The 19,194-nt window shown below is 54.0% G+C and overlaps 4 protein-coding genes across 4 annotated transcripts; all 4 read right to left on the bottom strand.

Annotated features, from left to right (window-relative positions):
- Nucleotides 1-688: 688 nt before the first annotated feature.
- On the bottom strand, nt 689-1,925 carry LOC123716985 (late histone H1-like). The gene has a single exon (XM_045672743.1). The coding sequence runs from the start codon at nt 1,895-1,897 to the stop codon at nt 1,070-1,072; it is 828 nt and encodes a 275-aa protein (XP_045528699.1). The 5' UTR covers nt 1,898-1,925; the 3' UTR covers nt 689-1,069.
- Nucleotides 1,926-3,028: 1,103 nt separating this feature from the next.
- Nucleotides 3,029-3,497, bottom strand: LOC123717024 (histone H4). Its single transcript, XM_045672777.1, has one exon. The coding sequence runs from the start codon at nt 3,394-3,396 to the stop codon at nt 3,085-3,087; it is 312 nt and encodes a 103-aa protein (XP_045528733.1). The 5' UTR covers nt 3,397-3,497; the 3' UTR covers nt 3,029-3,084.
- Nucleotides 3,498-10,781: 7,284 nt separating this feature from the next.
- Nucleotides 10,782-11,514, bottom strand: LOC123717007 (histone H2B). The gene has a single exon (XM_045672763.1). It carries the CDS (start codon nt 11,436-11,438, stop codon nt 11,064-11,066), a length of 375 nt encoding a protein of 124 aa, XP_045528719.1. The 5' UTR covers nt 11,439-11,514; the 3' UTR covers nt 10,782-11,063.
- Nucleotides 11,515-12,211: 697 nt separating this feature from the next.
- Nucleotides 12,212-12,726, bottom strand: LOC123717011 (histone H2A). Its single transcript, XM_045672766.1, has one exon. The coding sequence runs from the start codon at nt 12,651-12,653 to the stop codon at nt 12,279-12,281; it is 375 nt and encodes a 124-aa protein (XP_045528722.1). The 5' UTR covers nt 12,654-12,726; the 3' UTR covers nt 12,212-12,278.
- Nucleotides 12,727-19,194: the final 6,468 nt, after the last annotated feature.

Below are 19,194 nucleotides of genomic sequence, written 5' to 3'. Positions count from 1 at the left end.
ATCTATTTGTCTATTTTTTGTATCTCTCGTGTGAAGTGCGCGCGTTCAACGAACTGATTGAGATGAGATGTGACGTGATGTGATGTGATGTGATGTACGATCAAGATGATCAGAGAGAATGTCTATCTATCTATATATCTCTAAGACTGAACTGTGAAGTGTTGTTTTCTAGGATCGCATTAATTAAGTGTCGCGACGGCTGTCGAGTTGCTAGCAAATAGGTAAGTTAATAATATGTATATCACTACTTTTTTTTTTTATATCTTTAACAACGTGCATTGCATACATACAGGCATTATACCAACACATGATACTAACAAAATGCACGTAAATACTATATATATATATATATACAATATATATATATATATATACAAATAGTTCAAAAACGTTTCCTTGGAAAGCTTTGCAATCGTCTACGCTTGCCTGGCGTGCCGCCGTGCCGCCGTGCCTACTATTGCACGTGTACAAACGTGTGCTTATAGCAAGCTTATTTCAAGTTTATTTATATAAAATATTTAACTTTTATAATATACATACATCTTTGCGTATATACCCCTAGCGTTGCTGTCTCGCTCTTACAACTTAATTACAAATATCTATTGATGTGTGGTTTAAGTTTTTATTTTGTTTATTACTGTTCTGTACTGTTTTTGATATTTTTAATATATAATCATATTTTTTAGGCATACACGTTGATTTAGAATATGTATATGTTTCGACAAAATAGGTAATCTCTTATTATTTATTTATTTATTTAATTATATATAAGTAATTTTATTATTACTACCTTTTCACGTTTATTTATCGATTGAAACTCTCAACTTCGGTTTCGCGAAACATATGTTAGCCCTGAAAAGGGCTTTTTGTGTGGCGTGTTTGTGCGTGTTGTTGTGTGTGTGTGTATACATACAACATCGACACAACCGACCAACTTGTGATGCGTTCGTCGCTCTTCCGTCCGGTGGCCGACCCTCCTCCTCCTCCTCCTCCTTCTTCTTCTTACCGGTGATCAGCGCACGCGAACACAGTGCGGCGGCTCGTGCGTATTGAACGTGGATTGTCGCGTTCACTTCTTGGAAGCGGCCGATGCCTTTTTAGCGGTGGCGGCCTTCGATTTGGGCGCGGCGGCTGCTGCCTTCTTCGGTTTGGGTGCTTTAGGTTTTTTGGTCGGTGGTTTCGCGCTCCTCTTCGCCTTGGAAGCGGCGGCGGTGGTCGACGCGCCCTTGCCGGACGCTGCGGCGGAGGGGGCCGCGGAGCCGCGACCTTTCTTCGGAGCGGCCGACGCGGCCGGCTTCCTCTTGGCCGCAGCGGCTGCCTTCTTGTCTTTGGCGGTGCCACCCCTTCCGCCCGCCTTGGCGGGGGACGCGGTCTCGGCGGCCGCGGCGGCGGCCTTCTTGCTCCTGGCGCCCGCACTCGCGGCGGTCTTCTTGGCGGCTTGTGCGGTCGGCTTCTTCACCGATTTGGCCGCGGAGGACGCCGCCGCGGCGGAGCCCCTGCCGCCGGAGGAAGCGGAGGCGGCCGTCGCCTTCTTCGCCGCGCCGCCGCCGGTTCCCGACTTGCTGTCTATCTTGAACGAGCCCGATGCGCCCTTGCCCTTCGTCTGAATCAGGGTGCCGGAGGCGACCGCGCGCTTGAGATACTTTCTTATGAACGGCGCCAACCTCTCGGCGTCTAGGCTATAATTCGAGGCGATGTATTTCTTGATCGCCTGCAGGGACGATCCGCTCCTCTCCTTGAGCTCTTTGATCGCGCTGTTGACCATGTCGGAAGTCTTGGGGTGCGTTGGTCTCGCCTTGGGTTTCTTCGCGGCGGCCGCCGCCGCTGCCGCTTTTGGTGCCTTCTTGGCGGGCGTCGCCGGCGCGGGTGTCTCCGATGCTACTGCTGTGTCGGCCATTTTTTTTTTTATTAACAATTAATTAGACACTTAACGTTTACACGTAAATTAACGAGTTTTTAATATATTGTAAAATTGTAGTCAATGTACAACAATGCTAAGAGTGCGCGGCGCTAGTGAGCGCCTGCCAGACGAATCAGTATACCGCGACGAGAGCTTCGCCAACTATATGCGTTTTCTCGTATTCGGCGTGGAAACTTTTCACTAACACGTCTCAGTTTGATCGGATTTTTTCCAATATATAATCGAGAAATTGCACAAAATCTCTATTCTAATTAGACTTTATGATATCCGCGACCGGTCACGACTTCGAGTCGCCCTGCAGGCGTTGGCGTGCGTTAGGTATCGACTTTTAAAGTTTGTTATTGTCGACTCGCGCGCGTACCGTTAACTTTAAATTGACAATTAAACAATTAAATCAAACGGTATTCGCACGTGCGATGTCTCCCGTTGAACGTCAAGATTCCAAGGTTCAACGGGATCCGTTCGTTTAGACAATATATTAAGATTACGATTGATTTTATCGCATCGAATGCGGCATGTTGTAGAACAGCACCACTCTCCGAGACGAGGCCGTAGAGGCGCGCGTTCTCTTCGCTCCGTAACACACACTACACAAATGAAATGTATATATTATTTATTAATAAAATATATATATTGGTAAAAGGTTGATGATAATATAACAAAAGATGTAAATAAGAAAATTTCATTAGCCCAGGAGCGATTCGGTCGCGACCTGCGGCCGTTTAGGTTAGACGTATATCTATATTGTTAATTTTCATAATATATCATATGTATATTATTATCAAAATCTCTCAATTACGCTATATTACGACGTGATTGTTAAAGCCGTACCGTGTACCTACTTTACATACTAAGTACATACGAAGACTTTATATTATTATCATGCTACACGTAACGTGTATTTAGGTATGTAGATAGTTAGCTTTAGATATCTATAGGGAAATGTAGCGGTTTTGCATTCGATATTAATTTTCCATCTATTAAATATAAACATATATTGGTATATTAATTAATTTTAGGTGACGTTTAGTCGTTGTGATAACGTTTTATTTTTATTATCGAAACATATGCGGCCCTGAAAAGGGCCTTTTTATTGTTGTTGAAAAATACATATAGTTAGGTAGGTATAGGTATATATCAGTGGATATACGACCGAACCCAACTTAACCTCCGAAACCGTAGAGGGTGCGGCCCTGGCGCTTCAGAGCGTACACGACGTCCATTGCGGTGACGGTCTTCCTCTTGGCGTGCTCCGTGTAGGTTACCGCGTCGCGGATGACGTTCTCGAGGAAAACCTTGAGAACACCGCGGGTCTCCTCGTATATGAGACCGGAGATACGTTTCACGCCACCCCTGCGCGCCAGACGTCGAATCGCCGGCTTGGTGATACCCTGGATGTTATCACGGAGCACCTTCCTGTGCCGCTTCGCGCCACCTTTTCCCAATCCCTTTCCTCCCTTACCGCGACCGGTCATTGTGAACCAGCGAGTTTCGAATTGAAAACTGAGTGAATGTAAGAATCAACCAACACTGCGTACGTGCCTCACGTACTACGTTCACTGTTCGAATGCGCTTCGCGCCGATTAACACGCGGTTTATATAGAGAAAAATGCCCGAACCTCGAATATATATATAAGGCGGCAGTTGTCCGAGGGGCGCGGGGGGGGGAATCGGTCGGTCGGTTTGTAGAGATATTCGTCCTTTAATGTTATTTTCGTTGTCGGTTACGTATGTATAATATATAATAACTACATAAATAAGCAAAATGAACCCTCCAAATATGTCTATTATATTATGACAAACTACAAACGGTAAAGACGTAATACGCAAACAAAAAAATCAATAAAAACAATTAACAAAATTATTAAACTGAGTTGACAAGAGTCAACGCAACGCAACCTTAAGTGGTGCCATAAATATGTACTTAAATAATAAAAAAAATATTTATTATTGTGGGCGTGAGGTACTTATTGTTTTCTAAGAAACAATGTAACAATAGTGTAAAATATAGACGCATAATAGAAAATAATATATATATTTATTTTTTATTCTATTTCTTTTAAAACCTGTTTGTTACCGGACAGACGGTGCGATTGGTCTGTTTAGTCAAAATTTTGTAAATCAAGTGTAGTAAAACAAGTTGATTAATAATTTTCTATCAGTTCATTACTTTTTTTTTATTTTATTTTAAAAGTTTTACGTTTTAATCGTTCGACACGTGATGTCTGTCTGACTGTGGCACTACTGTTGAGTGTGCACAATTAGATGCATCATTTGAATCATATGCGGCCCTGAAAAGGGCCTTTTGTTGTAGTAATAATAATAATAATAATATGTTATGTTATGTATACATATTACGCAAAATTAAGCACGCTCGCCGCGAATGCGTCTCGCCAGTTGGATGTCCTTGGGCATGATCGTCACTCGCTTGGCGTGAATGGCGCACAGGTTGGTGTCCTCGAAGAGACCCACCAGATACGCCTCGCTCGCCTCCTGAAGCGCCATCACGGCGGAGCTCTGGAACCTGAGGTCGGTCTTGAAGTCCTGCGCAATCTCCCTCACCAGACGTTGGAACGGCAACTTGCGGATCAACAGCTCGGTACTCTTCTGGTAGCGACGGATCTCTCTCAGCGCGACGGTGCCGGGCCTGTAACGGTGAGGCTTCTTCACGCCGCCGGTGGCGGGAGCGCTCTTGCGGGCCGCCTTGGTGGCGAGCTGCTTTCGCGGCGCCTTACCGCCGGTGGACTTACGGGCTGTCTGCTTTGTACGTGCCATTACGACGACTGCTCGAACTCGCTCACTAACTAACTCAACTCTAAAATTATACGATCACGATCGACACGTCCGTCGCGTATCAACTGTGGTGATGATATAAACCGCGTTCACCGTCGTGGTTATTGTTGCACCCTCCCTCGCGAGGGGGGTGTTTTTTCTTGTTCGGGGCGTATGCCCCCTTCAAGTGGTGTTTCTGTTCGCGCCCTGCTGATACAGGGCGGTACGGGGGCGGGCATATAGCCCTTGGTGGGGGCTGCAGGCGCGCGGGGAGACTCAGTCTCTACCCGCTGCGCGCAGCCTGTGGGGTCATGTCCGGGTTGTCAAATCCGGTGGTAATGAGGGGGCCAAGGAGTAGTCTCGACTTGGCCCTGGTGTCATGATAGGTGGTATCGGGCAGCTAGCGCGGCTCGCGGTCAAGCTCCGCCGGGTGAGACCCCCGGTGGCCCCGGGGGAGGCCCAGCGAGGCGACCAGCGGTCGAAGCCGCAGCTGCTGCCCTGGTGTCGTCGGGACCCGCGGAGAAGAGCTCACGCGGGTACTTGTATCGGTCGGGCGGCCTGGAGTGCCACGGCGCGATGTTTTGGAGGTGAGGATGTTGAGAGGCGTCCGCTCGATCAAACATCCTCATCGCGAGCCGTGCGACGAACTCGTCGATCGACTCCATCCGCAAGTCTCGCGCTATGGTGGCGTTCCTCACGTAGCGTGGTGCCTTTACTGCGCGTCGTAGGACAGTGTTTTGCACGATGCGCAGTCTTCGGCGGTTGGTCTCGCTGGCATAGGAGAACCACGCCGGTGCCGCGTACGTGAGGTGAGGGCGCACATACAATTTGTGTAGCGCGAGCTTGGTGCGGAGGGGTAGGTTGCCTGTGATCAGTGGGCGAAGCATGTGCGTCGCCCACTTGGCGCTCCTTACAGCCCTGGAGATGTGGTGCTTCATGGTAAGACTCCGGTCTATGGTGACCCCTAGATAGGTGACCGGCGACTTCCACGGCACGTCTCGATCCAGGAAGCGTAAGGGTGGTGGCAACCTACCCCGGCCGAAGGCAATTGCCTGTGTCTTGTCCGGGTTGGCGGCGAGTCTCCACTTGTCCAGCCACTCTGGCAGTAGGTCCAGAGCGCGTTGGAGTTTTCGGGCGGCGTGCGAGGCCCCCAGCGATGTCGCCACATACGCCGTGTCATCGGCGTAGAGGGCGAGTGTGCACCCCTCGGGGCACGGAACGTCATCGGTGTATGTGGTGTACAGCAGGGGCGATAACACGCTGCCTTGCGGGACTCCCGCCGTGATGGGTCGCGGTCTCGACGCTGCCTCTCCCGTCGCAACGAAAAACGTGCGCTCGGTGAGAAAGGCGCGGAGCACGGCGACCATTCGGCGGGGTAGTGGAGACTCGATGAGCTTCAGCACGAGGCCGTCGTGCCAGACACGGTCAAAGGCCTTCGCCATGTCCAGCATAACGGCGGCGGCCCCCTCCTTTTTGTTGAGGGCCGAGGCTGCAGTGTAGAGCACCTTCGTCAGCTGCAGCGTCGTGCTGTGCTCGCCGCGGAAGCCGAACTGTTCGGGCCTCGGCTGCAGGTACTGTTCGATCCTCTGCAGCAACAGCCACTCGAACAGTTTCGACTGCGTCGAGAGCAAGGTGATGGGTCGATAGCTCTCGGGTCGGGTAGAGTCCTTCCCGGGCTTCGATATTAAGATCACCTTGCCCTCTTTCCATGATCTGGGGAAGTGCGTATACCGGAGGATACCCGTGAAGAGGCGCGACAGCGCGACTATCCACCTCATGGGCAGATGGCGCAGCGCCTCGTGGGTGATGCCGTCCGGTCCCGGCGCCTTCCTGGGTCGCAGTCGTGAGATCCTCTTCCGCACTTGTGACGGCGAGAAGAAGATCTGGGCTTCATCGGTAGAGATCGGGCACGTCAGCCACGCCTCGACAGCGTTCACCACCTCTGCCACGCGCGTAGGGGACGTCGCGGGGTTCGGCGAGAACTGACGCTGGAGGTGTTCGGCGAATATTTCGGCCCGATCTGTGTCATCGTAAGTAATGGCGCCGTTGCTGTCGCGAAGGGGACGCTTCGGCTCTGGAGTCCTGTAGAGACGGCGGCAAAGTTGGTAGAGGCGGGTAGGCTCTGTGGTGGCCTCTCCCAGTGTGCACTCCCATGTGCGCCGTTCGTGTGAGGCCAGCTCGGCCTTGACACGTTCGGCGAGGCGATTCAGCTGCGTTTTGAGCGCGGGGCAGCGGTTGCGCTGCCATTGCCTCCTGAGCGCGCGCTTGCGCTGAATCAGCCTTTGCACATAGGGTGCAAGGTCCTGGCAGGTGATCTCCGGCGTGCGCATTGAGGTCGCTGCCGCCAGAGCTGCCTGGAGTTGCCGCGTCATGGACTCCGCCATGTCGTCAACGGCGCCTGTCGAATCCGGTGGGCCGGGCGCAGGGGTGTCTTCCATGATGGACTCAAAGGTGTTCCAGTCGGTGACCTTCCGGGTGCGTGCGGGCGGGGATGGAGCCCCCGCGATGAGGCACAGCACCGGCTGGTGGTCCGACTGGTATTCGTCCATCAGGACCTCCTGCGCTAGGTGGAGGTCAGGCCGGTTGTGCACCACCAGATCGATGGTGTCCGGCCTGTGGGCGGCTATCCTAGGAAAGTGGGTGGCGGAGTCAGGTCCGCACACCAGGTAGCCGCGCTCTTCGGCGTGGTGCAGGAGGCGACGACCTCGCGCATTCGTGACTTGGGAATGCCAGTTGATGTGTTTGGCATTCCAGTCACCCGCGATGATCGTCGGCTTCGCGCTGAGAGCTGCCTCCAGCTCGGCTTCAATGAAATTTGCGCCGGGGGGAGCGTAGGCGGCCAACACGTCTGTGGGCTGACCGCCCAGTTCCAGCTCTACCCCCAGCGTCAGGATGCCAGTCAGGTTGACGGCCTGGATAGCGCGGTGAGGAATACTCCTTCTAACCAGCACTGCCAGGCCGCGCATGGGCGCCCCGTTGATCGCCTGATGCTCTTCGCGGTAAACGAAGTAGCCCGCAGCACTCAGGCGGTCGGTGGGGCGCAGGTGTGTCTCTGAAATGAGCGCAACATCTACGTTGTGTGTACGTAGGATGTTGCGCAGGTAGGGACCTTTCCCCCTAAGGCCCTCGGCGTTCCAATGTAAGAGGCGTAAGATCATTGTTGTTGTTGTTGGTGTGTGTGTCTTACGCCTCGACTGCGCGGCCGGCGACCTCCATGGGTCGGGGCAGGCGGAGTCGGGTAGAGGGCGCTCAACAATGAGTTGACCGCCCTGTCGACCGCCTCAGCAATCGCCGCCTCGCTGAGGAACATCTGGCCCCTCAGAGGGCCCCCGCTGCGGGGGCGTGCGGCGTGCTGTCCGGCGGTCCTGGAGGCTCCAGCGGCTGGAGCGGAGTCAGGAGCGGCCCTACTGGGGCCCTCCGCGAAGTGCGCGGAATTTTCCGCGCGCGGGGGGGCGGGGGGTTGTAACCCCCCCCGGCCTCTTCTACCTCGGGGGCGCCTGCGTTGACCTCTGGGAGGCTCCGCAGGGTACGAAATTAATTCCGCATCCTGCGGGTGAGCGGCGCGCTGCTCATGGGCGCGCCGTTCAGCCTGCGCATGCGTGCGCGGCTCTCCTCCCTTTGAACGCGGCGCCGCGGGTCCCGCAGCGCGAGCGCCACGCGTACCGCGCGCACCGCGCGCATCATGCGCACCGCGCGCGTCCGCGGCACCCTTGCCCCCTGTGGCGCGCCACCGTTCAACTGCACTTTTAATTAGAACACAAGCACTTTCACTGTCACTTTCACTGTGTACCGCGAGGGGGGCTCGAGCGCCAGCCGGGCGCGAGTCACCTGTGACCTCGGGGTCTGCGTGAGTTAGTGTGGAACTGTCTAAAAGGCCCGCTGTAGTAAACACTGCGGGGGAGGGGTTGTGGGGGGCCGGTTCGACAGGGTGTCGAACGGCAGTATACCGCGACGAGAGCTGTTCACTAAGAACGACTTTTTCGCCCGGTTTTTCGTCTCCGGGTCCCGGGGCTCGATCGCTACGCGAGCGAGAGCCACTCAAGGACCGGTTGCGCGACGAACTTGATTTCGGCGGCGACGACGACGGCGGCGGCGGTAACGCGGCTCGACCGCGAGAGCGGGAGCGTACGTTGGCACGCGGGCCGGACGCATCGCGACGCGGTTTTCGCTCCATAGCTGGAGCCGGAGTCTGCCAGGCACAGCCTGAACACCTCAGCTCGGTCCGCACATGCGCATCCTCCGGTGAGACCCGCTGGTGGGAGGCCGGACTAGGCGCAGCGCTTTCTTTGCTTCGGCGTCGGCGTAAGTGGGTGCAAGGCGGATCCTCAACGGCGATTGCTTGAGTTTTTACTAATAAAAACTACGGCAATACAGTGCATGGAGAGGCTCGTGTGCACTGTAAAGGCAGAAGACCGTACGTTCACTGTTCGAATGCGCTTCGCGCCGATTAACTCGCGGTTTATATAGAAGAATGCCCGAACCTCGAATATATATAAGTCGGCAGTTGTCCGAGGGGCGCGGGGGGGAATCGGTCGGTTTGTAGAGATATTCGTCCTTTAATGTTATTTTCGTTGTCGGTTACGTATGTATAATATATAATAACTACATAAATAAGCAAAATGAACCCTCCAAATATGTCTATTATATTATGACAAACTACAAACGGTAAAGACGTAATACGCAAACAAAAAAATCAATAAAAACAATTAACAAAATTATTAAACTGAGTTGACAAGAGTCAACGCAACGCAACCTTAAGTGGTGCCATAAATATGTACTTAAATAATAAAAAAAATATTTATTATTGTGGGCGTGAGGTACTTATTGTTTTCTAAGAAACAATGTAACAATAGTGTAAAATATAGACGCATAATAGAAAATAATATATATATATATATATTTTTTATTCTATTTCTTTTAAAACCTGTTTGTTACCGGACAGACGGTGCGATTGGTCTGTTTAGTCAAAATTTTGTAAATCGTAAAACAATTGATTAATAATTTTCTATCAGTTCATTACTTTTTTTTTTATTTTATTTTAAAAGTTTTACGTTTTAATCGTTCGACACGTGATGTCTGTCTGACTGTGGCACTACTGTTGAGTGTGCACAATTAGATGCATCATTTGAATCATATGCGGCCCTGAAAAGGGCCTTTTGTTGTAGTAATAATAATAATAATAATATGTTATGTTATGTATACATATTACGCAAAATTAAGCACGCTCGCCGCGAATGCGTCTCGCCAGTTGGATGTCCTTGGGCATGATCGTCACTCGCTTGGCGTGAATGGCGCACAGGTTGGTGTCCTCGAAGAGACCCACCAGATACGCCTCGCTCGCCTCCTGAAGCGCCATCACGGCGGAGCTCTGGAACCTGAGGTCGGTCTTGAAGTCCTGCGCAATCTCCCTCACCAGACGTTGGAACGGCAACTTGCGGATCAACAGCTCGGTACTCTTCTGGTAGCGACGGATCTCTCTCAGCGCGACGGTGCCGGGCCTGTAACGGTGAGGCTTCTTCACGCCGCCGGTGGCGGGAGCGCTCTTGCGGGCCGCCTTTGTGGCGAGCTGCTTTCGCGGCGCCTTACCGCCGGTGGACTTACGGGCTGTCTGCTTTGTACGTGCCATTACGACGACTGCTCGAACTCGCTCACTAACTAACTCAACTCTAAAATTATACGATCACGATCGACACGTCCGTCGCGTATCAACTGTGGTGATGATATAAACCGCGTTCACGCGCGGAGAGCGCCTTTATATATAAAATCTAAAAGAGCTCGGGGGTAAGGACGGGTGTGCCGTGCGTGAAAAAAAAGGGAAGCGTACCTATGTGAATGAAATTGTTTATAAAATAATAATAAATATATATTATCACTGGTCGGTCGGTCAGCGGATAACATTTATGCATGCATAATATATAATTATACTTATATACATACAATGTATGTGTTTGTTTTGATTTTTCTTTATAGGTGATATATATATATGTGTGTGTAGGTTAACTACTAAAGCCGACATGTTATTTAATAATACATTTTCATGGTAGATTTTATGTCAAATGTTTACTAGATATGTGGTGTATTTAGAGAGTATTTATTTATTTATTTATAGTTTTTTACGCTTGTCGTTGATACTATGTGGTCTCTACAGACTCTTCGGATATATATTGTGGCCCTGAAAAGGGCCGTTTGGTTGGTTGGTTGGTTGGTACTTGATGGTACTATGATGATGATGATGATTATTGTCAATCGCTCTCATTATGATATAATATAAGAGAGAAATCGCCGGCGCTGAGACGACGCGGCGTCTGGATGACGTGTTCGTCTCCTACGTTGCGTACGTCACCGCCGTTGTCCCACCCCGCCGCGACGCTCACTTGGAGCTGGTGTACTTGGTGACGGCCTTGGTGCCCTCGCTGACGGCGTGCTTGGCGAGCTCGCCGGGCAGCAGGAGCCTCACGGAGGTCTGCACCTCGCGGGACGTGATCGTCGAACGCTTGTTGTAGTGAGCGAGACGAGACGCCTCAGCCGCGATCCTCTCGAAGATGTCGTTCACGAACGAGTTCATGATTGACATCGCCTTCGAAGAGATACCGGTGTCGGGGTGCACCTGCTTGAGCACCTTGTAGATGTAAATGGCGTAGCTCTCCTTCCTCTTGTGCTTCTTTTTCTTTTTGTCCGATTTGGATATGTTCTTCTGTGCCTTGCCGGACTTCTTGGCCGCCTTGCCGCTGGTCTTTGGTGGCATAGTGAACGCGAGATGCGAGATGCGAGATGCGAGAGTTGAGAGAATGTATCGACTACTGCACACACCACACGAGAATAGCTTTTTTAAAAAAAATTTCGTCACTTCAGTATACTTCACTTTGAAAGTGTTCTTGCAACCGGTCCGGCGTTACATGGTATACGATTCGCGGCGGCCAATCGATCGCGTCGTTACCGTTAGAACGCCGCGTGTCGGGACACGAGAGGAGTGGGGGGGGGGGGGGGGAACGGCGCCGTCGAAGGGGGCGGGGCGTTGTATTATATGTGTATCTGTCTCTATCTCCGTCTTCCTCTCCCTCTGACACGATTTATTTATGGTTATTTAAAGTAAAATTTACAACAACAACAAAAAAAAATGTACATAACATAACATAGTATGCATGTATTGTCTATTAAATATTACTGATTGGATGATTGCGTAAGCGAGGAATTTCGAGCGTGTTATTATTATTAAGTATTGGTTATTGTCTATATTATATTGTAGTATAGGTAATTTAATACTAATTTGATAGAAACAAATAATCATCTACTAATATTACATTTAGTCTGATTACCGTTTTTATATATCACAGTAGTAGTAGTAGTAGTAGTATTAGTAGTATACTTATAATAGATAATAATATGTAGGTAGGTATAATCTCGGTGAGATCAAAGTACGTATTATGTCGTTGAAACATTTATCTAACAAAAAAATGGTGGTGGTACGGTTGCCACACCACCACCACCACCACCATCATTGCGTTTTAATGAATCATATTGCGGCCCTGAAAAGGGCCTTTTAGGTCGTTGCAATGACAACGATACGATTGTATTGTAATGTAATTTATGTCTTCTTCTCGGTCTTCTTGGGGAGAAGGACCGCCTGAATGTTAGGCAGTACACCGCCCTGTGCGATGGTCACGCCGGAGAGTAGCTTGTTGAGCTCCTCGTCGTTGCGTATGGCCAACTGCAGGTGACGCGGTATGATCCTGGTCTTTTTGTTGTCACGGGCCGCGTTACCGGCCAACTCGAGCACTTCGGCCGCCAGGTACTCCATAACGGCCGCAAGGTAGACCGGCGCACCGGCACCCACCCTCTCGGCGTAGTTGCCCTTCCTGAGCAGCCTGTGGATACGACCGACCGGGAACTGGAGACCTGCGCGGTTGGAACGCGACTTTGCCTTCCCCTTGACCTTGCCGCCCTTGCCACGTCCGGACATTTTGTATGATTGTTTGTTTGTACGTACACAACACGACACTACTCTACACAACTACTCGACAGCGAAACGGTAAGACTGGTGAGTGAGGTTTTTTTTTCCGTCGTGGTTATTGTTGCACCCTCCCTCGCGAGGGGGGTGTTTTGTCTTGTTCGGGGCGTATGCCCCCTTCAAGTGGTGTTTCTGTTCGCGCCCTGCTGATACAGGGCGGTACGGGGGCGGGCATATAGCCCTTGGTGGGGGCTGCAGGCGCGCGGGGAGACTCAGTCTCTACCCGCTGCGCGCAGCCTGTGGGGTCATGTCCGGGTTGTCAAATCCGGTGGTAATGAGGGGGCCAAGGAGTAGTCTCGACTTGGCCCTGGTGTCATGATAGGTGGTATCGGGCAGCTAGCGCGGCTCGCGGTCAAGCTCCGCCGGGTGAGACCCCCGGTGGCCCCGGGGGAGGCCCAGCGAGGCGACCAGCGGTCGAAGCCGCAGCTGCTGCCCTGGTGTCGTCGGGACCCGCGGAGAAGAGCTCACGCGGGTACTTGTATCGGTCGGGCGGCCTGGAGTGCCACGGCGCGATATTTTGGAGGTGAGGATGTTGAGAGGCGTCCGCTCGATCAAACATCCTCATCGCGAGCCGTGCGACGAACTCGTCGATTGACTCCATCCGCAAGTCTCGCGCTATGGTGGCGTTCCTCACGTAGCGTGGTGCCTTTACTGCGCGTCGTAAGACGGTGTTTTGCACGATGCGCAGTCTTCGGCGGTTGGTCTCGCTGGCATAGGAGAACCACGCCGGTGCCGCGTACGTGAGGTGAGGGCGCACATACAGTTTGTGTAGCGCGAGCTTGGTGCGGAGGGGTAGGTTGCCTGTGATCAGTGGGCGAAGCATGTGCGTCGCCCACTTGGCGCTCCTTACAGCCCTGGAGATGTGGTGCTTCATGGTAAGACTCCGGTCTATGGTGACCCCTAAATAGGTGACCGGCGACTTCCACGGCACGTCTCGATCCAGGAAGCGTAAGGGTGGTGGCAACCTACCCCGGCCGAAGGCAATTGCCTGTGTCTTGTCCGGGTTGGCGGCGAGTCTCCACTTGTCCAGCCACTCTGGCAGGAGGTCCAGAGCGCGTTGGAGTTTTCGGGCAGCGTGCGAGGCCCCCAGCGATGTCGCCACATACGCCGTGTCATCGGCGTAGAGGGCGAGTGTGCACCCCTCGGGGCACGGAACGTCATCGGTGTATGCGGTGTACAGCAGGGGCGATAACACGCTGCCTTGCGGGACTCCCGCCGTGATGGGTCGCGGTCTCGACGCTGCCTCTCCCGTCGCAACGAAAAACGTGCGCTCGGTGAGAAAGGCGCGGAGCACGGCGACCATTCGGCGGGGTAGTGGAGACTCGATGAGCTTCAGCACGAGGCCGTCGTGCCAGACACGGTCAAAGGCCTTCGCCATGTCCAGCATAACGGCGGCGGCCCCCTCCTTTTTGTTGAGGGCCGAGGCTGCAGTGTAGAGCACCTTCGTCAGCTGCAGCGTCGTGCTGTGCTCGCCGCGGAAGCCGAACTGTTCGGGCCTCGGCTGCAGGTACTGTTCGATCCTCTGCAGCAACAGCCACTCGAACAGTTTCGACTGCGTCGAGAGCAAGGTGATGGGTCGATAGCTCTCGGGTCGGGTAGAGTCCTTCCCGGGCTTCGATATTAAGATCACCTTGCCCTCTTTTCATGATCTGGGGAAGTGCGTATACCGGAGGATACCCGTGAAGAGGCGCGACAGCGCGACTATCCACCTCATGGGCAGATGGCGCAGCGCCTCGTGGGTGATGCCGTCCGGTCCCGGCGCCTTCCTGGGTCGCAGTCGTGAGATCCTCTTCCGCACTTGTGACGGCGAGAAGAAGATCTGGGCTTCATCGGTAGAGATCGGGCACGTCAGCCACGCCTCGACAGCGTTCACCACCTCTGCCACGCGCGTAGGGGACGTCGCGGGGTTCGGCGAGAACTGACGCTGGAGGTGTTCGGCGAATATTTCGGCCCGATCTGTGTCATCGTAGGTAATGGCGCCGTTGCTGTCGCGAAGGGGACGCTTCGGCTCTGGAGTCCTGTAGAGACGGCGGCAAAGTTGGTAGAGGCGGGTAGGCTCTGTGGTGGCCTCTCCCAGTGTGCACTCCCATGTACGCCGTTCGTGTGAGGCCAGCTCGGCCTTGACACGTTCGGCGAGGCGATTCAGCTGCGTTTTGAGCGCGGGGCAGCGGTTGCGCTGCCATTGCCTCCTGAGCGCGCGCTTGCGCTGAATCAGCCTTTGCACATAGGGTGCAAGGTCCTGGCAGGTGATCTCCGGCGTGCGCATTGAGGTCGCTGCCGCCAGAGCTGCCTGGAGTTGCCGCGTCATGGACTCCGCCATGTCGTCAACGGCGCCTGTCGAATCCGGTGGGCCGGGCGCAGGGGTGTCTTCCATGATGGACTCAAAGGTGTTCCAGTCGGTGACCTTCCGGGTGCGTGCGGGCGGGGATGGAGCCCCCGCGATGAGGCACAGCACCGGCTGGTGGTCCGACTGGTATTCGTCCATCAGGACCTCCTGCGCTAGGTGGAGGTCAGGCCGGTTGTGCACCACCAGATCGATGGTGTCCGGCCTGTGGGCGGCTATCCTAGGAAAGTGGGTGGCGGAGTCAGGTCCGCACACCAGGTAGCCGCGCTCTTCGGCGTGATGCAGAAGGCGACGACCTCGCGCGTTCGTGACTTGGGAATGCCAGTTGATGTGTTTGGCATTCCAGTCACCCGCGATGATCGTCGGCTTCGCGCTGAGAGCTGCCTCCAGCTCGGCTTCAATGAAATTTGCGCCGGGGGGAGCGTAGGCGGCCAACACGTCTGTGGGCTGACCGCCCAGTTCCAGCTCTACCCCCAGCGTCAGGATGCCAGTCAGGTTGACGGCCTGGATAGCGCGGTGAGGAATACTCCTTCTAACCAGCACTGCCAGGCCGCGCATGGGCGCCCCGTTGATCGCCTGATGCTCTTCGCGGTAAACGAAGTAGCCCGCAGCACTCAGGCGGTCGGTGGGGCGCAGGTGTGTCTCTGAAATGAGCGCAACATCTACGTTATGTGTACGTAGGATGTTGCGCAGGTAGGGACCTTTCCCCCTAAGGCCCTCGGCGTTCCAGTGTAAGAGGCGTAAGATCATTGTTGTTGTTGGTGTGTGTGTCTTACGCCTCGACTGCGCGGCCGGCGTCCTCCATGGGTCGGGGCAGGCGGAGTCGGGTAAAGGGCGCTCAACAATGAGTTGACCGCCCTGTCGACCGCCTCAGCAATCGCCGCCTCGCTGAGGAATATCTGGCCCCTCAGAGGGCCCCCGCTGCGGGGGCGTGCGGCGCGCTGTCCGGCGGTCCTGGAGGCTCCAGCGGCTGGAGCGGAGTCAGGAGCGGCCCTACTGGGGCCCTCCGCGAAGTGCGCGGAATTTTCCGCGCGCGGGGGGGCGGGGGGTTGTAACCCCCCCCGGCCTCTTCTACCTCGGGGGCGCCTGCGTTGACCTCTGGGAGGCTCCGCAGGGTACGAAATTAATTCCGCATCCTGCGGGTGTGCGGCGCGCTGCTCATGGGCGCGCCGTTCAGCCTGCGCATGCATGCGCGGCTCTCCTCCCTTTGAACGCGGCGCCGCGGGTCCCGCAGCGCGAGCGCCACGCGTACCGCGCGCACCGCGCGCATCATGCGCACCGCGCGCGTCCGCGGCACCCTTGCCCCCTGTGGTGTGCGCCACCGTGCCTGCGCGCTTATTGCGCGCCTCCTCCTTCAGCACCGGACACGTGCTGTGGTTAGCCGTATGCGCCCCCTTGCAGTTGGCGCATTTCGGCGTGGCCCCCTTTGGTAGGGGGCAGTCGGCGGAGTGGTGTTCCTCCCCGCACCGCACACAGGCTAAGGCCCGGTGGCATTGGTGCGAGGAGTGCCTAAATCCTTGGCAGCGGTGGCACTGAGCGGGGCCCCTTTTGCCCCGCCAAGATTCAATGGTGACCCCCGGTATACACAACAGCTCCTTTATGTTGTATATAGCGGGGGTGAGGTCGGGGGTGCGGCGCAGGATAATTAAAAATATGCACCCCGGCCTGCCCCTTCTGGCACGTATGGGCTGAGCGTGCTCCGGCTCGAACCCTAGGTCGCGCAGCTCCGACAAGATGGCCTCGGGCTCCGTGTCCGCCGGAATGCCTCGTAGCGCCACCTTCAGCTGCCGCTCCGCTGGTAGGGAGTATGAGAAGTAGACGACTTTTACGCCGCTACTCTCTAACTCCCCTAGGTACCGCTGCACCAAACGGTACTCCTCCTCGTCTTGAGGCAGGATTTTTAACCCCTGCCCGAATGCGCGCGCATTAATTGTGCGCCCAAGCCGCCGCTTCATCTCCCTGACGTGCGTTGTCCAGTCAGGGAGAGACTCAATGACAAACGGCGGATACTTGGGCTTTGGAGGCGCGGGGGGCAGGGGTGCAAGGGGGGGCCGGCGGGCTACTGCCGGCGAGGCGGTCGTTGCGGCGTAAGAGGCCGCTGTATTGTCCGTATTATTGCTCGCCGCATCTTGCGGCGTCGGAAGAGCCGTCGCAAGGGCCGCGCGGGGCGCGGGGGGTGCGGGGGGCGCCGCGGTAGGCGCCGTGTCCGTGGGCATGTCCGTTAGGCGTCGGCGGCGCGGGTCTCGCTGCGAGAGCGGCGCCGGTTGCACTTGTGTAATTAGTGTAGCTGGTGTCATGAATTTGACACCAGGTGGCGTGGTCTGCGCACAGACACGCTTGGGTGCCGACCCGGCGGCGTCCTCATCGGCGTCGCGCGGCGGCGGGCGGCGTAATTGTACGCGTCTTGCCTCGGCAAGCGCGTCATGTTCGTCACTCGACAGTGGCGAGGTCATTAGGCCTTCACTTAGAAGGCGCCTGCGGGTCTGCGCCAGGTACTCGCACATAGCGCGTGCGAGCCCATCTGTAGCGAACCGGCCTATGATTGTTTGCGCAACAAAAAGCGCATCCAACTCATAGCCGGCGCGAGGTGAGACGGGCTGCAATGGCCGCAGGTCGCCTTCTAAGTAGGCCAACAGCTCTTCAGGGTCGTGCCCGTGAGCGTGGCTATGATCCTCGCCATGATGAAAAATAACACCGGTACTTACATGTGCTATTTGGTGCATAGCTAAGTCCGGTGGCGCCATCGATGTCGAGGGGTGAGGTCGGTGCGGGGTGGTCGCATAGGTACTCTCGTCGTCCGTATACCGCGACGAGAGCTGCGACTGTTCAACTGTACTTTTAATTAGAACACAGGCACTTTCACTGTCACTTTCACTGTGTACCGCGAGGGGGGCTCGAGCGCCAGCCGGGCGCGAGTCACCTGTGACCTCGGGGTCTGCGTGAGTTAGTGTGGAACTGTCTAAAAGGCCCGCTGTAGTAAACACTGCGGGGGAGGGGTTGTGGGGGGCCGGTTCGACAGGGTGTCGAACGGCAGTATACCGCGACGAGAGCTGTTCACTAAGAACGACTTTTTCGCCCGGTTTTTCGTCTCCGGGTCCCGGGGCTCGATCGCTACGCGAGCGAGAGCCACTCAAGGACCGGTTGCGCGACGAACTTGATTTCGGCGGCGACGACGACGGCGGCGGCGGTAACGCGGCTCGACCGCGAGAGCGGGAGCGTACGTTGGCACGCGGGCCGGACGCATCGCGACGCGGTTTTCGCTCCATAGCTGGAGCCGGAGTCTGCCAGGCACAGCCTGAACACCTCAGCTCGGTCCGCACATGCGCATCCTCCGGTGAGACCCGCTGGTGGGAGGCCGGTTTTTTTTTCCATAGCGACGAATTTGTTAAATATAAATTCCAACGGTATTTAACCAACCGGCCGGGTATGACAAACGACGAGGTCTACTTCTCTACGCTACTAAACGCGATTGGATGCCGGCCGAGCGAGCGAGCGATATTCAGAGAGATAGAGAGCGAGCGAGATGGGGAGGGCTGACTGACGTCCAGTACCGTATCTACGTATACATAATATTATGTAAAGAAAAAAAGTAGTATGTTTCTTTATTGTATACTAGATGGCGGTAGCATCCATCCATCGCGGTTGGAAAAAGTAGTCGAATCTTGAGATTGAATTGAGTTTTAATGACGTTTCTCTATTTTTTTTAAGTTTAATGAAATTAAGCAACACAACACAACACAAATTGTTTATTTGAATTATCAATTCCAAATAAAATAACATATATAATCTTATACGTTGTATTCTTATATTCTTATACTGTTACGTTTAACCGTCCCTCCGCGACTTATTTATATAAAAAAAAAAAATAATAATAATAATTAATAAATAATAATGTGAAGTAGACACTACTAATGGGTAGAAGATAGATGATAACTTCTAATGAACCTATTGTCGATTTTTATATTTCAAGTTAGGGTTTCACAGACAGACAGACAGACAGACAGACAGACAGACAGCCCGGTATGTTTGCCTAATTACGTAATATATATACGTAGGTGTATAAAATATAAATCTCATATTTTTAGCACATTATTTTTTAAAGATATTGTAAAATGATGGCAATGATGTACAGTAGAAATATGAAATATG

The sequence above is a fragment of the Pieris brassicae genome, chromosome 12 (genome assembly GCF_905147105.1).
Source record: "Pieris brassicae chromosome 12, ilPieBrab1.1, whole genome shotgun sequence".
Classification (NCBI taxonomy): domain Eukaryota; kingdom Metazoa; phylum Arthropoda; class Insecta; order Lepidoptera; family Pieridae; genus Pieris; species Pieris brassicae.
Note: the sequence above shows the minus strand (reverse complement) of the source record. Positions and strands in the feature narration are given on the sequence as shown.